Raw genomic sequence first — 18,917 nt, forward strand, 5'->3', positions numbered from 1 at the left:
TTCTCTGGGCTTAGGAATCTGTATGTTTAACAAAGTTCCCAGTGATTCTCATGCCACTGCTCTATGAACCACACTTGAGAAACACCAACCCTTTACTAGCTCAATGTGCAGTCATGGAAAATCCCTTGATGTTTCTGAGCCTCAACTTTTTCATCTGCAAAGAGGGAATAATATGTATTTCCTGTGATGTAAGGATTAACTTAAATATAAAGAAACCTAGCTGATAATTTTTTCTCCTCCTCCTTCAACTTGTCCCCACCTCATCCCTACCCAACCTCAGGAAGACACCAGTACGAATATCTTAGGAAAACATGAATCTCAGGGTCACAGCTTTATTGTATAGATTTTTTAACACAGCCATATTACAAACATTGTCAGGGAACATTTACAAGAATAAATAAGATGGACTTGCAGGTGTAAAAAGATTACACTTCACTGTAATGTACAGTCAAAAAATATATCTGATATTCATTGACCTGACATTATTTACCTTCTGCTTTTTTGAGCTAGAATTGAAAAGAAAAAAAAAAAACATTGACAGCACAGTGCTGGCTTTTTTAAAAAGTTGATTTATTTTGTTTTCTCTTCTCATACGTGCTTTATCTATCAAACACCCAAACTGTACAAGTGCAGGCCATTGGGATTCATGGAGGAGGCTGCAAAGAGTGTGGAGACTTTGGTCTCATGCAATATTATATGCCCAGTGGATGTGAAGATGTCAGCCTCCCTGGAGTTGAGCGGGAACCTTGGGATAGCTTGTGAGGGTGTCCAGAAGCCAAGGCAATGGTAGAGGCCACAACTCTTTGTCTTTGATTGGCTAGTAGAATGTAGGGTGAAAAGTGCTTTTGAGTATGATTACCAATATGGGTTAACCCGGATTTACATGGGCTAGCTCAGGATCCACCTGGTGATGAAATGTGTGCACTGGAAATGATTATAATCATGTGTAAATTGAGTTACTGTGCTTTTGCTTTTGCAATGTGCTCCAACAGGCCTTGAATAGGGAGTGGGGTAGAAATAACCTCTGGAGATAATGTGTATGGTAAGAAAAGCCCTGCTCTGTGTCCTACTTGGACCTTCACTGGTTCTGGCTGTCACTCATGGCCCTGTTGGTCAGTGGGTCTGAGTTATGGCTGCTCTCATGAGAGATCTACATGGGTATTGGGTCTATGGCAAAGCAGCTGTTCCCTATGGTTTGCTGTTTGGTGATAACCAGCCTGGATCAGCCCAGTATATGTGGCCACAACAGCATGTTGGCCTGCTCAGTGGGGGCACTTGGGTGGGAGAGCAGGGGGCTTCAGCCTGTACAGACCAAACACAATCTACTTGGATTCGTGCTCTACAGGTATGAATGAGTTCAAACATGATCCCAGCTCCACAAGATCTCACCCATCTGGAATGGAAGTGACCTGAAATCCATTTCACCAATGCTTCTCTTCCCTTTAAAGAGACACCTGCCTTCTTTTAGACAGCTGCTGAGATGGGCAGCTTATCCTCTCTGGCAGACAGCAGGTTCTTCCTTACAGCTATTAAGTTTCACTCATGGGTCCTAATTATACTCAGAGGAGTGACCTGGGTCTAGCAAACTGTGCTTGACTTCATCCAAGAATCTGCAGAGCTATGGAAGATATGGACACCATATTCTGCCTGACCCCTCAGAAGCCTAACTTTACATGGAATGACACCACTCTGCCCTCTAAGCCTCCAGACTGCCCTGGGGCCTTTGACCCAAAGAACACCTGACATTATTCATCTTCCATGGGAGATACAGGGACAGGGTGGACACTGAGAGTTTGTTGGACCATCATAGAGAAGGCCCACTGATTTGTATTCATAAGCCCAAAGGCACTGAAGTAATTGTACAGAGACTCAATTTTGTAATTTTGGTGGTTTACTTCCTATGACCCTTTCTCCTCCACATCCAAGAGTCCTGCTCACTAAGGAACCATGAACTACATTAATTACCCTGAGCTCCAGGCTTTTATACTGATACTTTTCTGTCCAACACTTCAAGGCCACCAGACACTCATTCTCTGAACATTCCGATTAAGGATCAGAGTCCACATCTCACCACCCAGAGCAGTTCTCAGATATAGAAGGAAGCCCCATAATGATCAAGCCCCTAAAACTCTTCCCAATAGATTTTCTTTCATCCTGAGCCCTTGCACTTCCCTTGTATCTGCCCCAGTGGACCACCCCTGAGCTCTTAGATAGGTGGGATGCTAGGTTTGGAGGCTACCATTGTGAGTGTTGATGCCTCCTTTTAGAGACCTAACATTCATGAGTGGATTTCAGTTGGTGAATGCCCTTTGATGACCTTTTCCCATCTCTTCTGGAGGTGGGCAGGTGGGATGCAAAAGACTGGCTTGATCTCTACAAGACATCTCTATAGTCAGTGCCATGCAAAAGCGCATCCCTGGTTACTAAAAAACTAGAAGAGTCTGCTCATGTGCACAAATATGGCTTAGATATCTCTGCTGTGCTTTGGAGGATCAGATCCATGATCCTGAAAAATGTGTCAGAAGAAACTGGAGCTAGAACAGCTCCCCCCACGCTCCACCACTAACCTCTCTCCCTGCTGTTCAGTCTATGACCTCAAAGGCAGATCCCTGCAAGACGAAGCCAAGGCCTTGCATTCTATCACTTCTAGACATGTATACATGGAAAACCTCCAACAGGGAACCTTTGCATGGGAGGAGTAAACAAATCTGAATCTCAGCTTGTCTCTTCTAGTTGGATTTACTTTTCCTATTTCCTTGTCTTACTTGGCTGTGATTTGAAGCTGGTCATAGGCTGAGAAGGAACTCAGACTGTTAAGTAATGGGGAAGGCAAGTCGGGGATTTGAGATGACATGACTATCCACGTTTATGTTTCTTTTCTTCTAACCTACCCTCCAGTTGGGTTGACCATTTTTTTCCCTGGGGATCCTGGCCCAGCACAACCTGTTGACATGACTTAGGAACAGCATCCTGTTCATGCTTCCTCTTGGGCTCACCCATGTCTTCCAGAGTGTTACTCCTGGTTGAGCTTGGTGCTGATGACCTGTTTACCCAGCCCAGGAGTAGCAAGCTGCAGCCTAAGGAAGGGTGGCTTTCTTCATTTTGTCCCAAGGCAGTGAGGTACCAAGGAATTATCATTTCCTTCAATGTCTCTGGATCTGGGTTGGGCAGTCACTCCTGCAGAGGTAACAGGATAAGGGCCTGGCTGCTACTCCCTGGGCCTCACTTCTGTTGTGTAGAGCAGTCTTACTGGACTGATACCTCTGTGTACTCTAAGGGGTTCCCACCAGCGACGAGGAAATGTAGATCCTGGTGAGGACTTACAGCAAGAGCTAGTGTGGCAATGGGGAGTGGAGGATGAATAAACATGATGGGTCAGAGGGAAATGCATCATCTTTTGCCCCAGACACTGAGATTTGCCCTTGTTCCAAGTGGCTCTGGCAAGCTGTTACCCATCCTTTGTCCAGCTATGTCACAGAAGTGACCATTTTGCTAAATAAGTCATCTGCATCCTTGGTTCTGAGTATTCACTGGGTTCCAGTTTCCTGGCCTTGCATTCCTGTTTTCCTGCCTAAAGTGCTCCAAATCTACCCCTTCTAATGTTGATGAAGGTCCTCTTTTCATGCATGTTTTTCATGTATGTATGTTTTTGTTCAAACTAAAGACTGAGCTCTGTCCACCACAACCCCATGCCTTACCCAGGAATTAATTGTGCCATAGTAATCTTGATTTCCTAATAGTGCCCCCTCCAAGGTGCTAGGTGCTGTAGGCACCCAGTAATTATGTGTGGCTAGGGTAAAGTGAGGAGCCTTCCAGACCCCAGCTGCTCATGAAGTGTGTCCTCAGACTTGCCCACATTAGCAACCATGTGACTCCACTTGGACAACAGGCACCACTTTCCAGCCTAGCATTCAGGAATCTGCTGAGTACAGCTGTGTCCAGCTTCTCCTTTCCCTTTAGGGTTTTGTGGGCTCATCCTTCTCCACGCCAGATGAGCAAATCCTCATCATTCTAGTGTGAGTTAATGGGTTCCTTCCAGCACCCAACTGGAAGATGCCTTAGTTGAGGTCCCCTCATGAACAGTGAGGTCAGAGCATCCACACACCAAAGGAGCTGCCTAGGAGAAGGTCAGTTGGTCTTGATCTTGAGCCTATAACTGGCTCTGGGAGGCAGCAGGGTCACTGCTCCTAGAGTCAATTCTAGGGTCAAGCTCAAGACCAGCTGACCTAGGGTCCGTCATAGCGGGGTGAACAGAACAGAACAACATGAGGAACAGAGCACATTTTTTTTTGAAATATTCATAGAGTCATATTAAAACCAACCAGGCTAAATCAGAAAGTGGAATGCAAATTTTGCAAGAATTGTGAAAGTAAAACATGAGACTATGAAGGAATTTTAAGCTTACTGTTGTTTCCTTTGAGCTTTATCCACTGACGTATCTGTTCCACTCTAGTCTCTTCTGTTATGGGTAACCTCCTGGGAAAAATGTGAGATACAATGGTGGAAAAATATTGTCTCTGTAGTGAGAAAAAACCAGTTTAAATCCTGGTTCATTCACTCACTAGCTGTGGAACTGTGGGCAAGTGATTTCTCCCCTAGGAGCCTTAGTTTCCTCATCAGTAAATGGTGACAATCACAAAGCCTCCTTTAGAATGCTGGAAGAATTTAATGAGCTCACATGTTAGAGTCCCCAGCATAGGGTCTGTTGGTTCCTTTGCAGGCCACACCCACAGAGAGGGCCAGCACTAAAAGCAAACTGTCCCCTTCCATTCCCACAAAGAGAGGCCTACTAGAGGCCCAAGGACCCCTGGTTGGCCCAGATTCTTCACCCCAGAAAGGATGCAATGTTGGAGTGCAGCTAAGATACATCCTGAAGCTATTTAGGCCATAAACACAGGTGGAGAAAGTTCCTGGGCTTCTCATTACTTCCTTGCATCTTCCCCAAACAGAGTCCACATCTATGAGGTAAGAGCTCCTGTTGTAAAGACTCAGCATTAATAATATTTTCCTCTGCTCATGACAGGCTGAGCTCACCCCGTAAATGGGGTGGGGTGGGGAGACCCCCTGGGCGTGGTGGTGTTGGCTCCGGAGATTTCCTGGGTAAAGGAAAATGTTCAAATTCCTGGGCACCGGTGCCCCATCTCATCCAAGCCTTGCCACATCCTTGTCCCATAGGATCTTAGGGAAGTCATCCCCATCCATAAGCCTCAATTTCTTCCTGTGTGCACTGGCCTAAGACCTAGTCACTGCCCTGCTTTCTTTGGAGAATGGTTGGGTTGTGGGAAAACAAGGTGATGAGCTGGGGGAAATCATCACTGGCCCTTGCTGGGTTACCCCAACATGGCCTGAGATTTTTGTTGTTGTTGTTGTTGCAAGTTTTTTTCTCCCTGAAGTCACACTTTAAATTTCTACCATTTAAAATGATAAAAGCCACTTTCTTTTGTATCTGCCAGCTATTTCACCCCTTCCTGAGCAGAAAAAAATCTTAGGATTTGTGTTAAATAGCTCTCCCTCCACCCTCATCCTGTCTGGATGTACCAAGATCTAAGAAAATAGCATACAGCAGGCGGATTTGCCATGCTACAGGCTTCTTGCAGGCTGGGGAAGGCCAGCTGGAGCATTGGGCTGGAGCCGAGGGAGGCCAGCAGGCCCAGTGGGGGTGGGTCCCTGGGGTCTGCTGAAATACACCTGGGGAGAGGCTCATGAAAGGAAAAGAGCAAGTTCATCGTGGGGTTCCTTTGCTTGCCTTTTCTTTGAGGCACTTCCTTTTGAACCTCTAAAGTGACAGCCCTTCCTTGATCAAGTCTGGTGTCCCTGGACTTCTGGACAGCTCCAGAGCCCATGCCAATGGAAGCAACTTTTGTGGGCTCCTTTCATGTTCCATCCTCATGAGCCTGGAGATCTGGGTTGGTGACCCTCCTCCGTGGTAAATCAGAGACCCTGGGTTTCTCATAGAATCTGAGTCTCATGATCCACTGCATATTTAGTTCCAGCAACAAAACAATGAGCAGACAGACAAATAGATGTGATATTAAAAAGTGCACGCTTAAGGGAATGTTTTCACAGTGTCTGATGAAAGGAAAAGAGGCAGCCCCATTGGCCCAGAGGGAGTCTTGGCCAACACGAAGCTGAGTGCATCTCTCTAAAGCTCCGTGGACTCCTTGTTGCCAATAGGACAAAGTCTGCACTCGCGATGGGCATCTGTCTCCTGGACCCTGGCTCATCTCTGCTGCTCCCCGTGTTGTGCTGTGCCCGCACTGGGCTGGCCTCCCCCAGACTGCTCCCAATGCCTTTTCACATTTCTTTGCCATTGCACATACGGATCCCTTTGCCTGAGTTTCCTTTTTTTTCCTTTTTCTGCTTATTAAGACCCAGCAGGAATGGACGTCCCCTTCTCCAGGAAGCCCAAGGCCGAAGAGACTTTCTTGCTCCTAGGCTCATGGAACACTCATCCACTCCACACTACTGCACCATGGTTCCATTTCCCCAGCATACAGTGGGCTCTTGAGGGCCAAAGCTGTACCTTCTTGAATTCTCTGCCCCTCATGCCCTGTCTGGGGCTAGACCAGCCTTCAAGATGGAGCTTCCTAGGTCCCAGCCCACCTGAGGCTGTCAGATATTGGGCCTAAGCACTGGCTAGAGATCAAGGTCAAGAGTGTCCCTGGCTGGTCCCTTCATAGCCTGAAGGAACAGGGAATTGTTTTTACTGACTAAGAAATTAGATGAGACTGGCTTTCCTGGGGAGCTGGGAATGTGTTACTAAAATATATCTGAAATTCTGCGCTTCCCAGAAGAACTGGCGTCAGGAAGAAAGTACTAAATTTCCATTTGTGGAGTTATCTGCTCAGAAGTTTCTGGCCTTATTTTCCCTCCATAAAATAATTGCTTGGCTTACAGAAGATGAAGAAAACAGCACGGAGAAGTCTCATTGCCATTACCTGCCCCTTTGGAACCCAGGATTTCATTACTGAGGAAGGTGCCTGGGTTTCCTCATTGGAGGAGATGATCAAATGGAGATGATAACAAGTCAGTAGCTCTCTCCTGGGGGTTCTAAGGACTGTGTGAAATGTCCTATGGAAAGTGCCAAGCATGATCCCTGGCATACAGTAGAGACTTAGCAAATGTTGGTTCCCTCTCACTGACTCACTCACACTTTGGACAAGACCCTAGATCTCCAGGCCTGATTCTCTTGGCCTATTTTAAATCAAAGTATAATGGGCTCCACAATGGCCTTTTTCAAGGTGGCTGCTGGGTTTCTTTAGGAAGGAGTTCAAATTTGGAGATCCAAATTATGCACAAAGCTGGTGCTCTATTTGCCCCAGAAACCAAAGGGACCATCTTCAGGCTCGCCCATCTCTCCTTGCTCAGTGGCATGCTGTCCCAGGGTGGGAGCTTTTAAGGACATTGCCAGGAAAAAATAAAAGGCCCGAGAGATTTGTTTTAGAGGTACACACTCAAACTGCCCCACCCCCTTCTTTTTGACAAAAGAGACTAAGATTTTACACCCTCCAACAGAAAGTTTCTTTTCACGTACACTTTGGAAAATAATCAAATCTTATCTTGTTTGTCTCTTCCAAAGAAAGCTACCACCAAAGAAACACAGGGGTTACATCCTACAGGTCAGCCCAAGCCCTGCCCCAGGGAGGTGGTCCCTTTTTACAAAGACAAGGAGGAGCAGAGAAGTTCCCTGCAGTTCCACCCCCTCCCACTGACCACACAAAAAAGCAAAGAACACCTTTATCAAAAACTGCTGTGGACACAGCTGGCCGGCCAGTGAATGCTGGACGGTCAAGGCCCAGGCTGGGGAAGGGGTACAGAATGGTTGTGGGCCAAGCCCCATGCAGGTTAGGTGTGAGGATGGGGGGCCTCTCTTGTGGCCTAGGGAACATCGTAAGGTCACACTGGTCCAGACTGCAAATGTCTGGTGCCAGAGGCCCCTGAAGGAGGTTGCAGGGGGCAGCAGAGCAGTGACCCCCAAGAGCCTCAATCTTTTCCATGACGTAGAGGAGCAGAACACACATCTCCTCCACTCCTAAGGAGAAGGAGGGCAGGGGAGCCTCCCACTCCCCAGCACCTGCACAGTTGGCTTGCCAAGAGATCCACAAACTCTGAACGAAAGCAGGTGGTCTGGGAGCCAGAAATCCAAGGCCTTGCTTGTGGGTGTACTTCTGCTTGGGCCCTTGGCTGTGGCTGGTTAGGTTAAAAGGAAGCCTGGGCCTTTTGGAGCAGCATCTCCCACAGCAACAGGAGACCCCTCAGAAGGTGCAGAGCCCCCCGTGGAACACAGGGCCACCAGTCTTCTCCTTGGAGTCAGGCAGGGTGCCACCTCGGAGCTCCTGAGCCCAGTTACTGCCATTCACACAAAAGGGGGCTTGGTCACAGCAGCCTCTGGACTCCGGCAGGTTCCCCATCCCATTGAGCTAAAAGGAGCTTAAATATTCCAGTGCCACCTCGTATACAAATTTATACTGTTCCTGAGAGGCGGAGAGGAGCAGAGGCAGAGAGGAGCAGAGGCAGAGAGGGAGAAGAGGAGACAAGAGAGAGATGAAAAAGGAAAGGGAAAATGCATTTAGTTTAGAGATACAGATTTTGGAGAAAACTTTTTCTATATCCATATTATGTCAACTCAAAATTACCCATATCTGGACATCCTTCAAAATTCTGCTTGATGCCTGCTTCTACCCAAGCTTCCTCGAATGCCCAGCTGGCATCATTCCCTTTCTTTTTTACTGTTTTGTACAACAGGGCTTCTCAAACTGTAACGTGCATACAAGGCAGCCAGAAATCTTTTTAAAATGCACATTCTGATTCAGTAAATCTGGAGTGGGGCTCAAGATTCTGCATTTCTAACAAGCTCCCAGATAATGATGCTGCTGCTGGTCTGTGACCCACACGTTAATAGGGCCTCACTTTGACTAAGACCACTATTCGAGTAGGTTTAAAGACTTATATTAAAGCTCCTCGTGCATGGTGCAGTGGTCCACCATGGTACCAGGTCTTATCACCCGGGGCTCTGCCCGCACACTCTCTTTATCACACTTTCCTCCATAGTGCTCTCTACTATAAATGCTCTCTATTGTAAAAATTACCATAAATTAATTGGAATATAATTGGACTGAATTGAAAACATACTTCACATTCTACTAATCCAGCATCCTTTCCTTTAAGCCTGAATTAATGACACTGTCTTAAGGAATGGGCAGAAAGTGAAGCAAAGTAGGTGTACCAGGATTAGTAATTGGATTTTCCTGCAAGAAAGAAAAGTTGGGGAGGTTGGAAGGGGAAGACACAGGGCAGACAACAGTGCATACCAAGGGCACAGAATGCAGGTATACAATTAGCAGCCAGGTGTTGAGTGATGTTACTATTTGATGTCATTTTCTCCAGGCCAAGGGAACTAGTCAGCCCTGGCTGTTGGGGAACAGTCCTTGGGATACTCACCAGGGTCTCCACCATGTTGGATTTGTTGTTACGCAGTGTTTTCACGATGTGGAACACGTCAATGATGTTTTGCTGCTGGATCATCTCACACACACTGCAGATGGCACAGAAGGTTCCACTACGGCCTCCCCCATTTCTAAACACAGAGCAAAGAGGTGAGCCATGTTCCTAGGTCCCTTCCAGGCACCTGATGATTCTAAAGCTACATCAGTAGGAGTAGGGATCAGCTGTCTGGGCAGATGCAAGGCAAGGCAATGGTGAAGGCTTTAGCCTGAGCCATGAGTTATGGTTTGAGTCCCATCTGTGCCATTAACTTGCTTTGACCTTGGGCAAGTCACTTCCTCTGTCTGGGCCCCAAGTTCCCCACTTGTATAATGAAGGGGTTGGACTAGATGACCTTTGAGAGTTCAATTAGCTTGATGTTTTCTTGGTTCTATGAGCATGTTACAGTCACTCAGGGCACACTCACCCAAACCCCAAGGGCAGGATGGTACTGTGTCTTTGTACATGTGACACCTGCATCCTTGCTGATGCTTGCATCCATGTCCAAAAGAATGCTCTGGGTCCACTTAAACATCCAATAAAGACAATGAAAATTTCCAAGTGATTTTCCTACTAGTTCTTCCCATCCTCCACGAAGGACAGCAATGCCCTGTTAGCCTAGGGTCAGCCAGCCCAAGCTTGGAGGTAGGAACTTCGAGGGAGGAACTGGGCCTGATAGGCTTTATCTTAAAATGACAGGTCTCTACTATACACTTTGGTTTAAGCAAGATGCTACTGATCTTGAGTCTAGGGATACAGGGTTGGTGGCAGAACTGTGTCTCTGTTACTCCTTTCTGAAACTCCATAAATCATCTTCATGGAAACACCCTTCAAACTCTTTACAGACAGTCCCTGTAGGAATATGCCTGATTCAGAACTCCTGGGCGTGTTGCCAAGAGCAACTAATGATTTCATGTAATGGTCTGTGTCTAAAGAACATCTGGACAGAAACTAAGGCACTCAGTCAATCTCCCAGATGTTTTATCTACAGGACATGCAGTGACCAGATGTTTCAAGTACAGAGAGTTGCTTTCCATTCACTGACTGGTGCCTGCATTTCAAGGTCTGTTATGGTGTCTGTGGCCCTCAAGGAAACCAAGGTCCCTGTTGGTAAAAGAATGCCCCTGTACCTTCCTTTGGCTCAAACTACTGGCCACCTTGGCTGGAAAGGACATAGATAAAAAGACACTAGTGAAAAAAAAAAAAAAAAAAAGCAGGCTAAAAAACAAACATGAGAGAGAGAGAGAGAGAGGAGAGAAAGGTCTCCTATGAAAGAAGGTTCTATCATTTCTGAAGCAAGAATAACAGCGTCCAAAAGGAAGAGGTGAGTAGACACAGGGTCTCAGGGCCTGGTGGTGTGAGACCCTGAAAGATGGGTGCTAAGGTAAGGTCACCTGAATGTGTGGGAGGCATCTGGGCATCTGGAGGCAGCAGGTATTAGCTGGCAGGAAACCAGCTGCTAGTTTCTGGGATGTGGGCAGAGCCAGCTGGGCTTGGCTGATGTCACCCATCAGCCTGACTTGGGACACCACGCAGCATCTTCCTGAACTCTAGCCTGAGGTTTGCTTCCTCTGGAAAAGAATTTTTGCTGCAGGTGGTGGCCCTGAAGCTCTGTGTATGCATCTCTATGTGTCTGTGTGTTTAACCTCCTTTAAGCTCTTTGACTTGCCTAACATGTGCATGCACCACCTGTTTGAGAGGGAGAGTAATTAGCTGGTTTTGAAAAGACTGACCTCAATTCTGAGGTCAGTCAGATGTTATCAGTGCCTCCACTAGCTCCAGAAATATTTGTTGTAAGAAAGAGAAGACCTTCGTTCAAATTTCCTTTAACATAACATTTTAAAAGAGAGAGGCCTTCTCAATGACTTTTCCTCAAATCGTTGAAGTTCTAAGAAGCAAAGTGAGTGTGAATCAAATATTTCACACATAGCTGTTATGGCTGCAGATTTGTTTTGGGTGTGAGACTTTGTAGAATCCTCTGTGGTCACTCTATACTCCCAGGATAGATTCTGTGACACTTGCTCTTTTAAGTAATTGCATTTACATTTGCATATTTGCTACCATGACATTCTTGGTCTCTATGTTGGCAGATAAAGTGTGTTTACTTTCTATTTCATGCCAAAGCACTATAGGGTCTGAAGATTGTCTAATTCCACATACCCATTGAACAGACGAGGAAACTGAGGCTTATAAAATTCAGTGATTTTCTTGATGTTGCACAGCTTGTCAGCCACTGTCCTCTCGGGGTCCTGACCTCCACCCAGCGTAATGATACCAGAATTCATTAGACTGGACAATGTCCATTCGAAGACAGGAGGTGAAGTCTCCAGTTCACCCCAGCAATGGGGGTATAAACACAGCTGGTCTGGAGCTCACTGTGCCCCTGCACAATAGCGTTCCCAGAGTCCTTCACATCCATCTATCAGCCCCTGAGGGCAGTGCCTTTCCCTCATGCTCTTTTTGTCCTATGATCCCTTTAAGCCCATTGTAGAGAAGCAGGCAACCTCCTCTCATGTTTGTGGAAAGACCACTAGGTTTTGCATCAATAATATGTCATATATTAGTTCAGGACAACAAACTGGCAGTCCCGTTCCATTAAAGGATCATAATTCCTTTGAATGTACTGCCACTAGCCTTTGAGGGATGTTGAGTTGTGGTATAGCCAGGCCTGCCTAGGACTGGGGTATGTGGCCAGCAGCATCTGCAAGGATGCTCTATCACCCACCACCCTATTGCCCTGGTGACACCTCCCTAGTACTCACAGGCAGTGGACCACAGTACGTCCCTCCCTCCCGTCATACTGCTCCTGCCACTTCTCCAGTCGTCGGACCACTTTGAGCAGAGAGCGCTTGGAGGGGGGCGTGTCCCGGTAGGCAGGCCAGCCAATGTACTGGAGGTGCTGGACTATACGATAACCATCCTGTGGCTGAGAACAGAGAGGCTGTTAGGGCTGTTCTGCTGGGGATGCTTGCGTCCATGCACCTTGCAGATACCCTGGGGACTGCAGCATCATGGTGGAAGACAGACCAAATGGGATCTAAGCCATATCCTCACGGGAAGAGTCCCTATGACTACTTCTATTCCTTCGTGTACACAGATTCTCTTGCCGTGACTGCCCTGAACCCCCTTTTGTACCTGAAAAACTCCTGCTCAGCCTTCAAAACCCAATTTAAATGTCCCTTTCTTTAGGAAAGCTGTCCCTGACTCTGTTGGGCAGAGTTTTTTCTCCCTGAGGCTCATGTGCCAGAACATGTCTCACTGTCTCAGTGGACAGTAAACTCTGACCTGGGGGGTAGGGGAGGTGCTGAGCTCCTTTCATCCTGGGCCCCAAGTAGTGACCAAAGCTGCATTAGTTAGCAACCATTTCATAGATTGCTAATCTGCCCCTCCCACCCACTACTCTGCTCAGCCAGTGAACATCCTCATGGAAGTAAGTAATCACTTTTCATCTAGGTGTTGGCAGTGCCTGGCCCAAAGCTTATGGGATGCAATCAAAGGCTGCATCAACTCATGCCAGTACAGAGACACAGTGGGGAAGAGCTAATGTCTAAGAAGTTTTGTCTACACGGCAGCAAGTGTGTCAGGAAACAGGCAGATGGCAGGTTGGATGTCGCTCGTTGCATCTCTATGTGTTGGAGTCATTGCTGAGTCTGGAGCCGGAATCAGCACAGGCATCACTTCCTCAAGGAAGAAATTATCAGGAGAGCACAACACAGACTCTTGGCTGGCTCAGCGGGATCCTCTCTCGGCAGCCTCCATCTGTCTTGGGGAGGAGGGGCTCAGCAAGCAATGGCGGCCGTGTACTTACCCGGGCCATGTTACAGATGCGGAATATTCTGTGGATGATGTCCTCGTCGATGTCTGCGGAGACGAACTCCACCTGGATGGGCCCATAGCACCCGGAGGTCTTCTCAGGCCAGTACTGCATACAGAACTGAGATAAGGAAAGAGGTCACAGAAGGAGGTCAAAGGCAGGGGGCGGGTATCAAAGTCTCATTTATCAACAAGCTTTTCTTTTCTTTCTTTCTTTCTTTCTTTCTTTTTTTTTTTTTTATTTTGAGATGGAGCATCACTCTTGTTGCCCAGCCTGGAGTGCAGTGGTGCGATTTTGGCTCACTGCAACCTCTGCCTCCCAGGTTCAAGTGATTCTCCTGCCTCAGCCTCCCAAGTAGCTGGGATTATAGGCACCTGCCACCATGCCTGGCTATTTTTAGTAAAGATGGGGTTTCACCGTGTTGGCCAGGCTAGTCTTGAACTCCTGACCTCGGGTGATCCACCCGTCCCAGCCTCCCAGAGTGCTAGGATTATAGGTGTGAGCCACTGTGCCCAGCCATCACCAAGCTTTTTTTATGGCTGGAAGGACACATTGGCCAGAAAGGTAGAGTATTATGTAGGAAATTAGACTCAGTTTCCCCTTTAGGGAGCAGCCATCCACTTTTTCTGGTGTTGAAATATCAAGGCTTTGAGCACAGAAACACTGGGCTTGCAAATCTTTGCTATGTTGATTTCAAACCATTTGTTAGGTTTGCTTAACCTGAGTTTCCTCATCTGGAAAATGGGGAGAATAATATCTACCTCTAAGCCCCGCTGTCAGGATTAGATAGAACATGCTAAAGAAAGGGCAAGTACCATCTAGTTTTCTTTTCACCACGCAAATCATCGCAAGCTCTTCCTCATTCCAGGAAAACCTTCATAGTGTTCATTCATGATCAGATCAGAAGTAGTGTAAAAAATACAGGGGTTTCGGGAGGCGGAGCTTGCAGTGAGCTGAGATCGCGCCACTGCACTCCAGCCTGGGCGACACAGCGAGACTCCATCTCAAAAAAAAAAATTATATATATATATATGTATATATATATGTGTGTGTGTATATATATGTGTCTGTGTGTGTATATATATGTGTGTGTGTATACATATATATATATATACACATATATATACACATATATATATACACATATATATATATACACATATATATATATACACATATATATATATATATATATATATATATATATATATATATATATATATGGGTTTGACCTCAGGCGGCCTTGAGTCCAAATCTGGGCTCAGGTGCTCACTAGCTGTGCAGCCCAGGCCTCAGTTTTCTCATAGGTAAAGTGGGGATAATTATGCTTACTTTGCACCAAAAGTTAATGTCACATGGTGCTGACAGATCTTGCTTTTGATTCTTTCTATTTATCTGGAATTGGAAATTAGGACCTACAGCTGAGAGCAAAAGGCAGTGATTGACCTTCTGTTTAAGACAGTGGTTCTCAGTCTGAGACTGTTTTGTTTCCCAGAGGGCATCTGGGCAATGTCTGAAGACATTTTGATTGTCACACCTGGGGGTTGCTATGGGCATTTAGTGAGTAGAGGAGAGGATGCTACTCAACATCCTGCAGTGCACAGATTAGCTCCCCCCGAGAGTTATGTGGCCCCAAATATCCATAGTGCAGAGACTGAGAAAACCTAGTATAAAATCATTATAATAATAATAATAATTATTATTTTTGAGACAGAGTCTCACTCTGTTACCTAGGCGGGAGTGCAGTGGTGCGATCCTGGCTTGCTGCAACCTCTGCCTCCCGGGTTCAAGTGGTTCTCCTGCCTCAGCCTCCCAAGTAGTTGTGACTACAGGCATGTGCCATCACACCCAGCTATTTTATTTTTTTATTTTTATTTTTATTTTGTATTTTTAGTAGAGACAGAGCCTCACCGTGTTAGCCAGGATGGTCTTGATCTCCTGACCTCGTGATCCACCCACCTTGGCCTCCCAAAGTGCCGGGATTACAGGTGTGAGCCACTGCACCTGGCCATAAATTATTCTTTAAGCTTCAGGGGTCATTGAGAAGAAGAGATGGAGGCTGGGTGCGGTGGCTTACGCCTGTAATCCCAGCACTTCGGGAGGCCAAGGTGGGTGGATCATGAGGTCAGGAGTTCGAGACCAGCTTGGCCAAGATGGTGAAACCCGTCTCCACTAAAAATACAAAAATTAGCCGGGCACAGTGGTGGGCACCTGTAATCCCAGCTACTCAGGAGGCTGAGGCAGGAGAATCACTTGAACGCAGGGGACAGAGGTTGCAGTGGGTGGAGATCACGCCACTGTACTCCAACCTGGGAAACAGAGCAAGACTCCATCTCAAAAAAAAAAAAAAAAAAAAATAGAAGAAGAAGAAGAGATGGATATCTTGTTTCTTGTTTCTTTGTCTCTGTTAAGCCACTAGATAACTTTAGCTGAGGAGAGAATGTTGAGGTGGGGGGTGGGGTGTGTGGCTGCAGAGAGGAGCAAGGCATGCTCCCTCCAGTTCCTGGTTCCCAAGGGGCACAAGATGGATCCTGCCTAGGTCTACAGGTCCCATTGCTGGGGTACAGAGGAGAGACAAGATTGCGGCTGCAGGCTCGCTGGGGACCACCCCAACATGAACAAAGAAGTCATGTGTTAGACCCTTCATCTGGGGGTTACCCTGAAGATATAGCCAAGATTCACAAAGAAAGACCCACCGAGGCTTCTGAGAGCAGTTTGGGATTGAGTCTCTCCTCAGCGGGGGTCTGGTTCAGGCTACCCCAGGCTTGCAAATAGGGGGCTAGATGGACAGAAGTGACCCACCCCCTACAGATGCAGGGTTTTCATCGAAGGGGGTGCTTGCTCTCCATTTCGTGGCCGAAGAACAGCCATCTCACCCTGAGAAGTCACATGTGAAAATATCTTCATTGTCTCCTTCCTCCAGAACTAGAATTAGAAGGGAAGAGCAGCGAGCAGGAAGGATGTAGGAGATGGAAACTCATGTCTCCCACCTTCTTAGCTGTGGAAACCCCAAGTTCTAGCTTAGGAATATTCACCTTATAGCAGCAGTTGGCATACTATTGCCCACAAGCCAACCCAGCCAGCTGCCTATTTTTGCATATAAAGCTTTGCTGAAACACAGCTACACTTATTCATTTATGTATTGTCCACAGTTGCTTTCATGCATCACCCACAGAGTTGGGTAGTTGTAACAACAAAGACCATATAGCCTGCAAAACCTGAAATATTTCCTATCTGGCTCTTTACAGAAAAAGTTTGGCAACCCCTACTTTATAGGGTTGTTCTGAGGATAAAGGACATAATTCATGTAAATAAAGCCCTTACCACAGTGCCAGGCATGGAATAAGCATTTACTAAATTCCAGTGATTCATACCATTATTGAATCCATCAGTGCTCAACAAAAATAATAATAGTAATAGCTATGATATATAAATTTGAAGGATTCTTCTTATCACCCCTCATAAATAGCATAAGTATGCAAGGTTAAGCTTCAGAACGCAATGATGCCTTGCTTTCCTGGCGTCTCCACTGGGGGTTAACCAAGCATAGTGAGAAAGGAGCTCTGAGTGTGTGTGTGTGTGTGTGTGTGTGTGTGTTGTCGGGCGCTGGTCACGGGCCTCCATGGCTGGACAACCATCTGCTGAGCTGTGCAATAATGACAAATCCACAATTTGAACTTCATTTCTCTTTGCCATTGGCTCTTCCGCCTTGCAACCTTCACAGTAATGAGAGATTGGTACAACTAAGTCTATGGTTGGTCAGAGAAACCAGAGTTAATCAGAACTGCCCATTAAAAAAAATAATTGCCTTTATCACCTGCACTGAATTTAGGGTTCCTAGAGTGTGGCTGTGATCCTGACACAAGGTGCATGGATCCAAGGTATCAGGGAAGGCCTATTATCCCCAATATCTTCAGTCTGGAGAGAATGTGGAATGATTTGTCTCTTTTAATAAGATTTCCAGACCAATTTCTCAAGCTAATAGATTCTACTACGCCTCAAACAAGACTCCTATATTTCGGGACACTTCTCTGCATTCGATTTTCTGGGTCACTCTCTCATAATGCCCAGAGGGCTGGGGAAGGTTGCAGGCTTTTCTAATCCTAAATCAGAGTCATCCTTTCACTTGGGTGCCCTAATTTGTGAGACTACAGCAGCAGCAGAATGGGTGAATTCAGCAGGGTGATGTGCTGGCAAATGTGGTGTTTGAGCTGCCAGGGATCATCAGGGTCTCTCTGCAGCCCAGGACACTGCATATATTCTAGCCATGGGAAATAAAGAAAGCAGGGGGGCCATGTTTTCTCTTCCCACTGACCCTTTGGGGCTCAGAAATGACTCTCATCAATAAGAAACATCCTCTGTGGTTTAGCTCAAGACTGTCCTGGTGTTCAAGTGCTGTAGCTGCACCTGAATGGATGCTACCATTTTGGTTTGCTTATGTTGTGTAGCAAAAGGTGCGAAAATGCATTGGGGTTTCTTCTTGAAGCTCCCTGGATTCAAATCGTGGCTCTATCGCTTTCTAGTTTGAATGGCTTGGCTACATCTCTTAGCTTCTCCAGTTTGTTATGAGTGGCTGTGAATTTTAATGTCTACTTAGCATAGGGATCTGTATCTAGCAAGTACTCAATTAATGTAAGCTGTGATTATTAGGCAGCATGGGGGAGGGTTCCTCAAACCAAGATGGATAAATAGATGATTTTTTTTCCTCCACTTAGTAGCTTTTATGAAAATTTCTCTTTAGGATAATACTCAAAGGACTGCCCGTGTGAAAATTCTGGATCAGCCAGCTTGGGGTAGCTGTGAAGATGAGTAGCATCCTAGATATGGGATACTGCATGTCAAAAAACAGAGATCTGTGGGTTGCTCTGATGAGCTGAATGACCCAGAAGATAAAAGAGGAAGGTTGAGATCATTGTAGAACCAGTGAGGTATAAAAGGCAACTCAGTGTGTCACATAACCCTGCTCCTAACCTCTGAAATATGCCATAAACTCATAATAGCATGTAAAATGCATACTGTGCATGTATTTCTTGCAGAAACCAGCAAGAAACTGAGCTCGGCTCCCTGGCTCACATAGACATGGAACAGAGATCACATCTGTGAGTGGAGGAGCCAGACTTTTCATATAAGCACGTAAGCATCTGCGATTTATACAGCTCCTGGGGAGGGAAAGCTTATGGTTTCTTAAGGCTCAGGAAATGGGAATTCTAGGAAGCCTACTTGCCTCTTTAAGATCACGAGGATGTAGCTGACCTAAAGGCCACACTTACCCTGAATGCAACCTTGACATTTTCTTCCTTAGATGTAAAACTTTTGAAGTTGGCTGATCCAAGAATAGATTCAAATTCTTCAGCCAAGAGTCTAGACCAACTGACTTTTTCCGCTTCATCGCCTAGTAAGTACTCTCTCCTACCCTTTCTTTTCCAGTGGTCTGAGGGTGAAAGGTGATACTGCCTGAAGGGAGGGCTTTGCCACTGCAGATACATACAGGCAGTGGCAATGAACACACTGGGGAGAGGAAGTCAGTCCAGTTGTTGTTAATGATTTAGAAATAATCATGCTTCTTCCAAAAAAACAGAGGGGACTTTTGTTGTCTTTTGTCAGAACAAGTTAAACCGAG

General features: G+C 46.3%; 1 protein-coding gene across 14 annotated transcripts in view; it reads right to left on the reverse strand.

The window, feature by feature from the left end:
• Positions 1–301: 301 nt before the first annotated feature.
• Positions 302–18,917, reverse strand: part of PTPRT (protein tyrosine phosphatase receptor type T) — a 1,127,644-nt gene continuing 1,109,028 nt past the window's right edge. For all 14 annotated transcript variants that reach the window (XM_034947434.2, XM_034947430.2, XM_055104674.1 and 11 more), the window contains 4 exons: positions 13,292–13,417; positions 12,246–12,409; positions 9,442–9,577; positions 302–8,474 (listed from right to left, as the gene is read on the reverse strand). In XM_034947434.2, coding sequence (XP_034803325.1) covers positions 8,421–8,474; positions 9,442–9,577; positions 12,246–12,409; positions 13,292–13,417 — 480 coding nt within the window. In that variant the 3' untranslated portion in view covers positions 302–8,420. The remainder of the gene's footprint in view (positions 8,475–9,441; positions 9,578–12,245; positions 12,410–13,291; positions 13,418–18,917) is intronic.

Source organism: Pan paniscus, chromosome 21, assembly GCF_029289425.2.
Source record: "Pan paniscus chromosome 21, NHGRI_mPanPan1-v2.0_pri, whole genome shotgun sequence".
Lineage (NCBI taxonomy): Eukaryota > Metazoa > Chordata > Mammalia > Primates > Hominidae > Pan > Pan paniscus.